This window comes from Phodopus roborovskii, unplaced genomic scaffold, assembly GCF_943737965.1.
Source record: "Phodopus roborovskii unplaced genomic scaffold, PHOROB, whole genome shotgun sequence".
Lineage (NCBI taxonomy): Eukaryota > Metazoa > Chordata > Mammalia > Rodentia > Cricetidae > Phodopus > Phodopus roborovskii.
The window spans coordinates 4925883-4938576 of NW_026125554.1; the positions used below are offsets into that span (position 1 = coordinate 4925883).

Sequence of the window (12694 nt, forward strand, 5' to 3'; positions counted from 1 at the left end):
CATTTTCTCTACTTTCTAAACGTTAAAAAAAAAATTTTTTTTTTAATTACTAAACACACCATAAGGGGAGAGACAGGGCAAAACCCTAACAGTCTCTTGTGTGACTGGTACAGGTGGCTCAACAGAATATCTATATGATAAAGGTGGTGGTAAGGGGCACGGAAGTGGCTTATGGTTAACACACCCAATGAGGTGCTCCTGGCAGGTATCGAGGACGTGCCCTTGCGTGGCGGTGTAGATGTCTGCAGCTGAGGAGGAGACAGGGAGAACAGGGACAGACTCATGAGGTACAGACACAAGGAGGCAGACAATGGTGGAGTGCCCCCAAGCATAGCTCCCACCGGGTCTCCTCCTAGCAGGTCCCCTGGAGGCCTGAGGGAGGACAAAAAAGCAAATCAGATTGAAAACAAAGAAAAGTAACCAGTGAGATAGTTAGACAAAGGCGCTGCGGCCAAGCCTGAAGACTTGAACCCACGTGGTGGAAGGCGAGAATTGTGTGCTGTGGCGCGCATGTATGCACACATGACAAATTTGAACGGCAGTTTTCTCCCACTCTGGGTCTGTGTGCCCGTGTGTCGCAGCACATGGATGGATGTCAGACAACCCTTGGAAGTGAGCTCTCACCTTCCATCACTGAGTCCCGGGAATTGACGTCAGCCCAAGCTACCTCAAACTACTCTTTAAAAAGACCCTGAGGGACAGGAGCGATGGCTCAGCAGTGACGTATCTAGCTGCAGGGGCCCGACGCCCTCTGCCGGGCTCAGAGGACACGGCGTCCACGGGGCTGACGTACGTGCTTCTTTAAAAAAGAAAATACTACCTAACGTGAAAAGGGGGACATGTCGCAAAGTACGCTCAGGGCGAGTGGGGTCCCCTTCTCTGCCTCCGACGCCAAGCGCGGCCAGGTCTAATTCTTACGCCTGGCGCGCGCCCCCTGCTGGTCGGCGGCTTCTTCACACAAAGTTTTCCTGGCTCCGGCTAGGAAGCCAAGCCTAGATTCCAGGTCGCTCGGGACTGGCTCCGAGGCATATCCTGGGCACGCTGGGAAATGTAGTCAGTAAAGGGAAAGAGGAGCAGTAATTTCCTGCCTGCGCTAACATGCAAACTGGCCAGAGTGGCACGCAGTTTGCCGCCTACACATTTACATTTCGCCGCGGATGGCCCAAGGCCCTCTGGGAAATGTAGTCCCCTTTCGGCTACCAGGTATGTTTTCCTGTGAGCTCTAAGGTAATGCCAACAATAAGTACGCCATCACCTGGCCGACTTGCTCAGGGCTCCACAAAGCATGGCATACAGTTTTACATGATGGGAAGTGTAGTCTTTCAACGGCTATCTCCCGTTCCTCTGCATCTCGTCCACGGTTCTCTGGGCTGGAGCGCGGCCTTCTGGCAATTCCCTTTTAGGACAGTAGGGCCTTTACCCAGATTTCCCAGTGTGGTACAACCTAGTGCCCGTCTAGCCTTGCATGACAGAATTTCCACCCCCCAAGCTCCGGAACTGAAAACGCAATTCCCACCATGCCCTGGTTCGCAGTGGGCAGCGGAAACGGAGCCCTTTATGGCTGGAAGTACGCCTGAGCTTCCTGTCGGAGTAATGGCAGCAGGTGTAAGTATGCCATTAGATTTCCCGGGATTCCAGGGCTGCTTGACACCGCCACGCTACTTGAGGACGATTCTGGAAAATGCATTTATAGGGAGCAGACCGTTTGCCCTTGTATAATATCCGCCGGTGAGAATATCCGTAAATAACGTCATCAAACTCAGCGTCACATGAAACCTTACAGCCTTTCCTGACAGAAATTGGAAATTGAGAGGCCTTCTGGGAAATGTCCTTTGGAGAATGCAGCAAGAACGTGCTTCTGCAGTCCGCCTTCCACTCAGCAACAGGAAGTGCGTGACCAAATTTCTCAGGGTCGCACTGACCATTGGCCTTGCTTGGTAAAAATTGGCGTCCTTCCATCGGTACTTCCTTACCACTTTGCCCACAGTTCCCAGAGGCTCTCCCTATACCTTTCGGGAAATGTAGTTTTTCTCCTCTCTGCGCTAATACCGGTATCTTCTGGAGAGTGCTTGCTCCTCACAGGACTCCATTTCCCAGCATGCTTGCGCCCTCACCCCGTCGCGGAGGCCATTTTGTTCCGCCCGGAGGCCGCTAAGATGGCGGCAAGGGAGAAGGTGAAGGTTGTCTCTGGCGATAGGCGGCCCGGCTAGAGCCGGCAGCGTGGTGTCCAGCATGGATTTGCACACAGCCGTGTATAATGCGGCGCACGACGGCAAGCTGCAGTTGCTGCAGAAGCTGCTGGGTGGCCGTGGGCGGGAGGAGCTGGACGAGCTGCTGGGTGAGGTGGCGGGCGGCGGCACGCCGCTTCTAATAGCAGCACGCCGCGGACATTTGGACGTGGTGGAGTACCTGGTGGATCACTGCGGCGCCAGCGTTGAGGCGGGCGGCTCGGTGCACTTCGATGGTGAGACCATCGAGGGCGCTCCGCCGCTCTGGGCCGCGTCGGCAGCAGGCCACCTGTCCGTGGTGCGGAGCCTCCTGCGCCGAGGCGCCTCGGTCAACCGCACTACGCGCACCAACTCAACGCCGCTGCGAGCCGCCTGCTTCGATGGCCACCTGGACGTGGTGCGCTACCTGGTGGGCGAGCACAAGGCTGACCTGGAGGTAGCCAATCGCCACGGCCACACGTGCCTCATGATCTCGTGCTACAAGGGCCACCGTGAGATCGCACGCTACCTGCTGGAGCGCGGGGCGCAGGTGAACCGGCGCAGCGCCAAGGGCAACACGGCGCTGCACGACTGTGCAGAGTCTGGCAGCCTGGAGATCCTACAGCTGCTGCTGGGCTGTCACGCGCGCATGGAGCGAGATGGCTATGGCATGACCCCGCTGCTGGCTGCCAGTGTCACCGGGCACACCAACATTGTGGAGTACCTCATCCAGGAGCAGCCCAGCCACGGGCATCTCTCAGGGGCTGAGCTGTCCCGGGAAGGCTCCACTCAGGGGTCATGCAGTATCTGTTCCACCCGGGAGGAAGCAGAACCTTATGAGAGCTGCTGCCCCACCAGCCGGGAAGCGGCCGTGGAGGCTTTGGAGCTGCTGGGAGCCACCTACGTGGATAAGAAAAGGGATCTGCTTGGAGCCCTGAAGCATTGGAGAAGGGCAATGGAACTCCGTCACCAGGGTGGGGACTACCTCCCCAAGCCTCAGCCCCAACAGCTGGTTCTGGCCTACGACTATTCCAGGGAGGTGACCACGCCCCAAGAACTGGAGGCCCTCATCACAGATCCTGATGAGATGCGGATGCAGGCTCTGCTGATACGGGAGAGGATCCTGGGCCCCTCGCACCCCGACACTTCATACTACATAAGGTACCGAGGTGCTGTCTATGCGGACTCTGGAAATTTCGAGCGCTGTATCCGTCTGTGGAAGTATGCCTTGGACATGCAACAGAGCAACCTGGAGCCCCTGAGCCCCATGACTGCCAGCAGCTTCCTGTCATTTGCAGAGCTCTTCTCATATGTGCTGCAGGACTGCTCAGCTAAGGGCAACCTGGGCATGCAGCTCGGTTTCCCCGACCTCATGGGTGTGCTCAGCAAAGGGGTGCGGGAAGTGGAGCGGGCTCTGCAGCTGCCCAAGGAACCGGGTGACTCTGCACAGTTCACCAAAGCCATTGCCATCATCCTCCACCTGCTGTATCTGCTGGAGAAGGTGGAGTGCACCCCTAGCCAGGAACATCTTAAGCACCAGACAGTCTACCGCTTGCTCAAGTGTGCCCCACGCGGCAAGAACGGCTTCACTCCATTACATATGGCAGTGGACAAGGAGACCACCAATGTGGGCCGCTACCGCGTGGGTGTCTTCCCCTCACTGCACGTGGTCAAGGTGCTGCTGGACTGCGGGGCTGACCCTGACAGCCGGGACTTCGACAACAATACTCCACTGCACATCGCTGCCCAAAACAACTGCCCTGCCATCATGGATGCACTCATTGAAGCTGGGGCCCACATGGATGCCACCAATGCCTTCAAGAAGACAGCCTATGAGCTGCTGGACTCAAAGTTATTGGCCAAGAGCACCGTACAACCCTTCAACTATGTGACACTGCAATGCCTGGCTGCCCGCGCCCTAGACAGGAACAAGGTCCCTTATAAGGGCTTCATCCCAGAGGAGCTGGAGGCCTTCATCCAGCTACACTGAGCCTGATTCAGTCACCAGCGTGCACTTTGGCCTTCTCCAAGCAAAAGCATTCTGTCTTCTTTGCCTACTGGCAGTGAGGGTCAATGGAGTAGGTTGGTTCTAGAAGCCTTCAGGGTCACATAGTAGCAAGATGGTTTTTCTCTGTGACAAAGCAAAAGGGTGCCGGGACCTCCCCAGTGGCATCTGTCTGGGTCTGGAGCCCTCTGCTCTATCACCCAGCCTGGAGCTAGCTTTTCCGGAGTCCTGTGCACCCAACACTGTCAAGATGGGGTCAGAAGTCATTGGCTCCTTCCTGCAGTGGGCACCTGCCCTAGCACCTGCCACCTAGAAGTTTGCGGTTGGTTTGTTATTTACTTAGCAAGTGGGCAGCAGTTTGTAGCCCACATTCTGATGTTTTTGCTCTGTCTTTTTTCCTTGGTTTCTGTGTGTTGGACTCACTAATGACTTAGTTTGAAGTTGCCAGAACTTTGTGGTGGCCACAGTTGAGAGCAGCATGAGCTAGTGTGTAACTAGCGTCCTGGGAAGCCTCCTCACTCGTGTGCTGGTTACAGAAAGAACTGTCCCCAAGAAGGGCCAGAGCAAGTGACCGGAACAGCCAGTAGACAACACTGCCTCCAGCCACACCCTGCTTGGATTGACATTGTTCCCAACTTCAGGCTGCAGCTGTGAGGACTGGCAGGCAGGTGGTCCAGCTGCCAGGTTCATACCCATGCCACACTTGTCCTGTTTCCCCTTCTCTGAGGACCTGACCCCAGGTCTTCATGAGTTCATATTCCCAGTAACAGATAGGAGTAGGCTTCTCCTATTAAGATAGGTGAAGGTGGGGAGCTGCCAGCCAGGCTGCCATGGGGCCACATGGGGCCCTGAGTGCAGCCCCAGCACCAAAAACTACCTGAATAGCACCAACCTGTGACTCCACCAGCTCTTGTCCCAGTCACTTATAGTGAGTGGGATTAAAACTGGATCACACCAAGGCAGGAGGTGGGAAGGTGCAAAAGGAGAAAGTCTAATGTAGAGAGGCCAGTCCCTCCCTTGGCCATTGAAGCCACATAAGCCGTCCCGTGAGGACATCAGTGTGCGATTGCAGTGTTTGGTTATTCTCTGTACAAAACAAGCCTTAGGCCTTATTGGGCAGAGCCTTACTGCCCCACCCTGCTGAACGAAGCTCAGGGCAAACTCGGACCCCTGTGAGTTTTGGCACTTATATTTATGCATTAAATGCAGGTATGTGAAGAAAGCTGCCTAGCTGTTACTTAATGTGGGCAGGTGGAGGGTGGAAGCAAGGTGAGCTTGTCAAGAATGCCTGGTGGCACAGAGAGTTGCCACCTCAGTACTTCTGAGGCTGAGGCAGGAGGTTCACAAGCTGGAGGCCATCCTAGAGTACATCCTCTGAGGTGTGATACTAGTGAGACTTTACTGACCCCTACTGCACCCCAAGTGTTCAGATGTAGTGACTGCGCCTTCTGATGTAGCTGCTTCCGTTCAGGTTTCTAGGCAAGTTCAGAGAGACAAGAAAAGGCCAGATTCTAGCCCTCCATCTCAGCAGTTCCAGATCCATCCCCCTGCCTCAGCACCTTGAGCATCTGTCTCATAGGGCCTGACTCTGCTGAACATTCCCCTGAGAGAGTTGATCCAGCAGCTCCGGGTGGCTCCCTCCAGCTGTCTTCTCCTTGGTGGGAATAGCAGGATCAAACAGATTTCCTGCAAAACCCCCACAGGGTCCTCTTAGTCTTAATTTTTTTATGGTGCCTGTAATTGAACAGGCCTGTGTCACTGTCACTTTTATACCCTTGAGCCAATCACAATAGCCTGTGAGTCAGCTACAGTGATTGGTTAAGAGGTAGCCTTGAGGCCGGATGGTGGTGGTAAACTCTTTTAATCTTTAATCCTAGCACTTGGGAGACAAGCAGGTGGATCTCTGAATTCGAGGCCAGCCTGGTCTACAGAAATATTTCCAGGATAGCCAAGGCTGTCTTGGGGGAAAAAAAAAAATAGGTAGCCTGGATACCCTGTGGTTATGATTGGAGTTCTGGGGAGGGGTTAAGAAACACTAAAGCACCAGTCAGCGGCAGCATCGGTGGTGCTGGTGGTGGTGGTGGTGGTGGTGCACACCTTTAATCCCAGCATTCAAGAGGCAGAGACAGGTGAACCTCTGTGAGTTCGAGGCCAGCCTGATCTACTGAGCAAGTTTCAGGACAGCCTCCCAAGCTACAGAGAAATCCCGTCTGGAAAAACCAAAAGAAAAGAAAGTGAGGAAGGGTGTGGTGGTGCATGCCTTTAATCTGAGCACTCTGGTGTTGGAGGCAGGTGGACCTCTGAGTTCAAGGCCATCCTGGTCTACAGAGTCCAAGGACAACCAGAACTACCAGAGAGATTCCCTCCCCCCCAAAACAAGAAAGATTAATGCAGGGAAAGATGACTCAGTGGGTAAGGGCCTGCCAGTTGTGAGACACCAGTTCAACCCCTCAGAACACACCACTGTTGGTGGGTGGGCAGATAGACTAGGAATGGGGGCTGGGAGACATGCCCCCACTTAGTACCACACCCACCCCATTCTGGCTGACATCACAACAGATGGTGTTTGCCACTGTCTGGAGTGTTCTCCAGTCTGTTCATATGCATCAGGACAGTGGCACACACTGTCCTTGTGGGCTGCACCAGTCTGCTATTTCTAGGTAGTGAGCATCCCCACCCCAAGTTAAACATAGCCCAGTGCAAAGCCATGTCACTGGGCACTCAGCCAGCTGTAGAGGGCCCAAGAGGATGACAGGAGTGATGAGCACAGCAGGTGTGGTTCAGAGAAAAAGGTGGGCCTGGCGCTGCAAGTTGGAGATGCCCCAAGTCCAGGGGCTCTCAACCCCTCAGCCCTTACAACCTGTTCAAAGCCTGTCAAGAAGTCAGCTAAACCAGCGCTATCACGTGCCTTCAGTCCCAACTGGGGCTACAGTGAAGAAAAAGCAACAAAAACCAAGTGAGCTTGACCTGCAGAAGTCTTCCTAGATCACCCCATGAGTCTCATGGGGCTGCCTTCCAGGCTCTTCCCTTCTAAGCTGACTGCTTGCTTGCTTTTTAAATTATGTGTTTTGGGGGCCATGCATATGAGTGCAGTGTCTGCAGAAAGCAGAGGTTTTCGGTTAACTTGGAGCTGGAGCCATCACCAGCCCTGTTAGCCTTTTTTGGCAGGGTCTCACATAGCCTAGGCTGGTCTTGAACTCCTGATCCCCCTGCCTCATCTAGAGTGCTGGAATGACAGGGGTCATCATGCTCAATTTGCAAAACTGAGTGTTCTTACATCTACACATCAGTGCGTTTTAGGGTATGGTCAAGGGTACACAACCATTGTCATTTCCATTGGTCCGCCCAGAAGTTGATTTTCAGGCCTGGGGTTCGGTCAGCGGTAAACATCTATGGATGGAGCCCTGGGATCCACCCCCACTCCCAGCACTAAGAGAAATACTTTTTAAAAACTGTAAAATTTACTTAAAGAACAAGGGCTCAGAATGGAGAGATGGGTCAGAGGTTAAGAACAGTTTTTCCAGAGAGCCTGAGTTCAATTCCTAACAGCCACATGGTAGCTCACAACCATTGTAGATCTTGTACCCTTTTCTGGCATGCATATATAATAAATTTATTGAGTCTTCAAAAAAAGGAAGGAGGAGGGCTCAGTGGTGGCAGACTGGTGAGGTGAGTGAGAGGGTGGGGGTGATAAGGCTAAGTCTTCAGACAGAAGAAAACCCCTTCTTACTTCCCTGGGAATCCAGCCACATTCCAGAGCTGCTTAAAGACCTGGGCCACAGGACAGGCTAAAAATAAAAGCCCCACTCTGGCATCTGGCAGGAAACTGATGCATACAGGACTGTCCTTTTTGGGTGCCCATCTTAAGGTAGAAAAGCAGCATCCAATCTCACCTTGAAATCTCAGAGATTGATGCCATTCTCTCTGTGCCTCAGTTTTCCTGGTTGCAAGATTTGGAAGGAGCATACCAAGAAAGGTATCTGGATGCCTGTTATTACTGTCTTTGTCCCAGGGCTGACACACTGAGCAGTCTGGGCTGTGCTTAATGAGTTCAGGATGCTGCCTTGGGTGCCCCCTCAATGGAAAGGTCTGTTCATGGCAGCACCACCGTGGTACTTTCCACCCCTTAATGTGTCATAACTATCTTGTAGCCTCGGCTGATGTAGCTGAAGTTGACCTTGAATTTTTTTATATATATCATATATCTTTTTTTTTAAGTTTCTCAAGACAAGGCTTCTCATGGCTGTCCTGGAACTTGCTTTGCAGACCAGGGTGGCCTCAGACTCACAGAGATCCACCTGCCTCTGCCTTCCGATAATTGGGGTTAAAGGGTATGTGCCACCAATATCTGGTGTTTTAATTTTTTTAATACTTTATTAACTATTTCATGTGCATTGGTGTGAGAGTGTCAGTTATGAACAGTTTCAAGCTGCCATGTGGGTGCTTGGAGTTGAACCTGGACCTCTGGAAGAGCAGCCAGTCCTCTTAACCTGAGCCATCTCTCCAGCCTCAATCTTGAACTCCTGATCCACTGGTGATGGACACACCAGCTTCCCTGGGGCCTTCAGGCTCCACATGCTCTTCCCCACTGTGCCCTGCATCCCCAGGTGGACTCACGCCTGCCAGTTCTGCTGTACCCTAGGCATTGTCAGCACTGGTGAGGAGCTCACAAAGGTAGAAAGAAGCAGGAACCACAGAAAGCATCGGTAGGTGCTTCACTCATTTTCCAACCTATGCTGAGTGGATGGTAGAGTGAACGAGACCTACCAACCAGCAGGAATGGAACGGGACCAACATGAGACCTGAGGCCAAAATGAACCAAGGTGGGGCTGAACACCACTTGGAAAGTCAAACATTTACTGAGCACCTGCTGGGTACCAGGATGGAATATTGTGGGTAGTGAGTGACAGAAATGCTTTTATCCCCAATAGCTATGGGCTGGTCTGGGGTAAGTTTTAGTTTTTAACTTGGAAGTTTTCTGTTGAGATAAGGCCTCTCAAGTACTAAGGAGGCCAACATGAGCTCCTGGCCTGGGTTAAATGGCAGTACATTTGTCTAACTTATGCAAGGACCCTGGGTTTGATCCCCAATGCCAAAAATAATCGCCAGAAATAACACTCTGTGTGTGTGTGTGTGTGTGTGCGTGTGTGCGTGTGTGCGCACGCGCGTGTGTTGTTAGAGGACAACTCTAGAGAATCACCTTCTACCATGTGGTGCCTGGGATTGCATACAGGTCCGCAGGTTTGACCACAAGTGTCTTTGCTGTCTGGGCCCTCTAGTGGCTGAGGTTGGTTTTGAGCTGGTCACACTGACCTACATCACAGGTTTGCCAAGATGGGCTAGGACCTGGGGATCCTTCTGCTTCTGCCTCCCTAGTACTAGGATCATAGGTGCATACTAGTTATCTTACTCATGTTCCAGGGCCAAACTAAAGTCCTCTTGTGCAGCAAGCACTTTGCCCACTGAGCCATCTCCCCAGCCCCAGATTAATGACTTTAAAAATGAAGTGGCCAGAAAAGCCCCTAGTAAGCCTGAGTTTGGGGTATTTTTTTTTTTTAAATTTACTTTTATAGATGTTTTGCTTGTATGTATGTCTTTGTACCACATGCGTGTCTGGTACCCACGGGGGCCAGAAGAGGGTATTAGATCCCCTGTAACTGGAATTACACATGGTTGTGAGCCTCCACTTGAGTGCTTGGAACTGAACAGGGGTCCTCTGCAAGAGCACCCATGTTCTAACCACAGAGCTATGTCTCTAGTTCTGAGAGCTCAGATTTGAGCCAAATCCTGAGGGAGCCATGGGGGAATTTAGAGAGAGAGCCAGAGTCACAAAGGTCTTGCTTAGAGGACAGTGGCGAGAGCAACTGCTGGTGAGTAAAGAGGATGAGGAGGGGCCTGTCCCCAGCACAAGGTCACAGCAACCTTCAGCACTATAATCCTTGCTACTTGCACAGTGGGGGAAGGGAGGGGACAGCATCACTCAGGGCTGTATCGAAGTCCTTTCTGGAACAGAACCTGTAGGAACCCACTGTGCCCATCTTGGGCTGTCATCACCTTCCACATAGTTCTATCCAGTGTGGACAGAAGCCAGGAGGGCCTTGGCAGGTGGCACAACTTCCTCCTTTTGGTTCCCTGAAGAGGGCTCACAAGGCTGGTTGGAACCAGGTCATGATAACCTTGGACTCAGCCCAGCAGAGTTCTCCAGACCCAGGAAGTGGGGTTGCCAGATAATTCTAGAACATACTGCTCCCTGGCTCACCCCAGCCATCTACAAACCATGACCTCTCTGCTGCCTGTGTGGGGCACACACCCAAAGCCTCAAAGCCTTACCACCTGAGTTTGAGCTCCAGGACCCAATGGAGGGAGAGGACTGGCCCTGTAAATTGTCCTCTGACCCACACACACATGCTCACACAAAAGAAATGTGAAAACACTAACACATTCTGCCCCATCAAACCCAGCCATACATATGTCTGGTGATTCTGTTGCAAGACATGACTCTCTGGGCTTAGAGAAAACATTTATAAAACAAACAAAAATCCTTTAACATCCAGCATGAATCCCAAGAGGTCTACAGGACAACTAGGACTGCCCTGTTCCCCAATAAAAGTCAGAAAGGATTGTGAACAGAGCCAGCCTTCTGAATTCCTAGCTGGCTAGGGACATACCCTGCTGAGGCTACCACCAGGAGACAGACTAGACCCTGGAGGTCAGAGAATGTCTAGCCATGGCTCTAACCCCTCAGACTTCCTTTTTCCAGAAACTTCCTTTAATGGCTCCACCCACCAGCTCTTGTCCCATCACAGCCTTAGGGCTATCTGTACAATGGCTGAGTAAATGCACACACATGGCCTTCCCATGTCCCAGTATCCAATACAGGTCTGCATACAGTGGGCACTAAATAATGACTCATTTTTAAAAAAAATTCATGTAGGGTTGGAGCTGTGATTCAGGTAGAGCACTTATCCAGCACCGTAAATAAATTTAAAAGGAAAATGTGTAAAAAACATTTACATGTTTGACTTGAAGTGGGTTCTCCCACAGCCCAGGCTGGCTTCAAACTTGTTCAGTAACCAAAGCTGGCCTCCAGTTCTTGATTTTTTTTTTCAGCCTCCCAAGTGCCAGGATGATTAAATTACATTTCTTGATTTAGTGTGTGTGTGTGCAACTGTGTGGAGGTCAGTTTGCAGGAGTCCGTTCTCCCTGTCCACCATGTGGATTCCAGCAAGGGAACTCAGCTCATGAGGCTCTGTGACAAGCACCTTTACAGCTGAGCCATCCATCTCTTTCTCCTCTGCCATCCAGTGGAAATGAATTAACAGGCTGCTGTCTGCCCTTCTCGACCCTGTCCTTCCTGCATCCCCTTCCAAGTCCCCTTGCATGCTTTACTGATGCTTCCTTTGACATCTCACCCAGGAAACCCACAGCCAAGAGCCCAGCACCTTTCCAGCCACCCCATTCACCATGGGTCAGAGGACTTAATTTACATATCCCCTCCCCCAGTCTCAGAACTGTGATGCTGGGGTTTCACTTCAGGTCCACCATGTACAGAACAGCTCTGACTAGGTCTGACTCAGAGACTAAAACAGAAAGCAAGAGTGACTCATCCTCTCCTGCAGTGTAAGGCAGCCTGGAACAGCCCACAGACTGGGCTGTTTGTGGGATGAGCCCATAGTTGCCTGTCCTTGGAAGTCTGGCTTTCTTACATTATGCTCCTCTAAATTCTAACTCAAGTGATGCCAAGGGCCATTATTAACATTGGGCCTCAGTTTTCCCCATCTGTAAAATGAATCCACATTTCACAGAGGCTTGTTTGGAGGGTTGAGATGTCTGGGCACTTTAAGATCTTTTGGATTTTTGAGACAGGGTTTCTCTGTGTAGCCACCAACACCTGACTCATCCAGGGCTATGTAGACAGAACTTGTCTCAAATGAAAACCAAATAAATAAAAGAGTGGGGGAAACAGTATAAATAAAGAAAATAAGAAAGGAGCTGTAGCGATGGCTAAGTAGGTAAGAGCACTGGTCCTGAGTCCAATTCTCAAGCAACCACAACTGTCTATTACCAGTAGTTCTCAACCTTCCTAACACTGACCCTATAATTCAGTTCCTCATGTTGTGGTGACCCTCAACCATAGAAATATTTTCATTGGCTGGGCATTGAGAAGTACTGGTCTGTGACTGTAGTTCCATGGGACCCAGTGCCCTCTTCTGGTGTGCATACATGCATAAAGACAACTATATACATAAGTAGATAAATAAATAAAATATTAAAAAAAAAAAAAAGAGCCAGGTATTGATGGTGCCTTTAGTCCCAGCACTTGGGAGACAGAAACAGGTGAATGTCTGTGAGTTTGAGGCCTGCCTGGTCTATTGAGTTCCAGGACAGCCTCCAAAGCCCCAAAGAAACCATGTCTCAGGAAATAAAATAAAAAATAAAAGAGCACTTACTGCTCTTGCAGAGGATCCTGGTTTGGTTTCCA

At 51.5% G+C, this 12694-nt stretch overlaps 1 protein-coding gene across 1 annotated transcript; it reads left to right on the forward strand.

Annotated features, from left to right (window-relative positions):
- Positions 1 to 1908: 1908 nt before the first annotated feature.
- On the forward strand, positions 1909 to 5434 carry Fem1a (fem-1 homolog A). The gene has a single exon (XM_051177600.1). It carries the CDS (start codon positions 2233 to 2235, stop codon positions 4195 to 4197), a length of 1965 nt encoding a protein of 654 aa, XP_051033557.1. The 5' UTR covers positions 1909 to 2232; the 3' UTR covers positions 4198 to 5434.
- The last annotated feature ends 7260 nt before the right edge of the window (positions 5435 to 12694 follow it).

What these genes read in the sequence shown, in the direction of transcription:
- Fem1a (XM_051177600.1), top strand. Translation starts at nt 2,233, where the DNA reads ATGGATTTGCACACAGCCGTGTATAATGCGGCGCACGACGGCAAGCTG.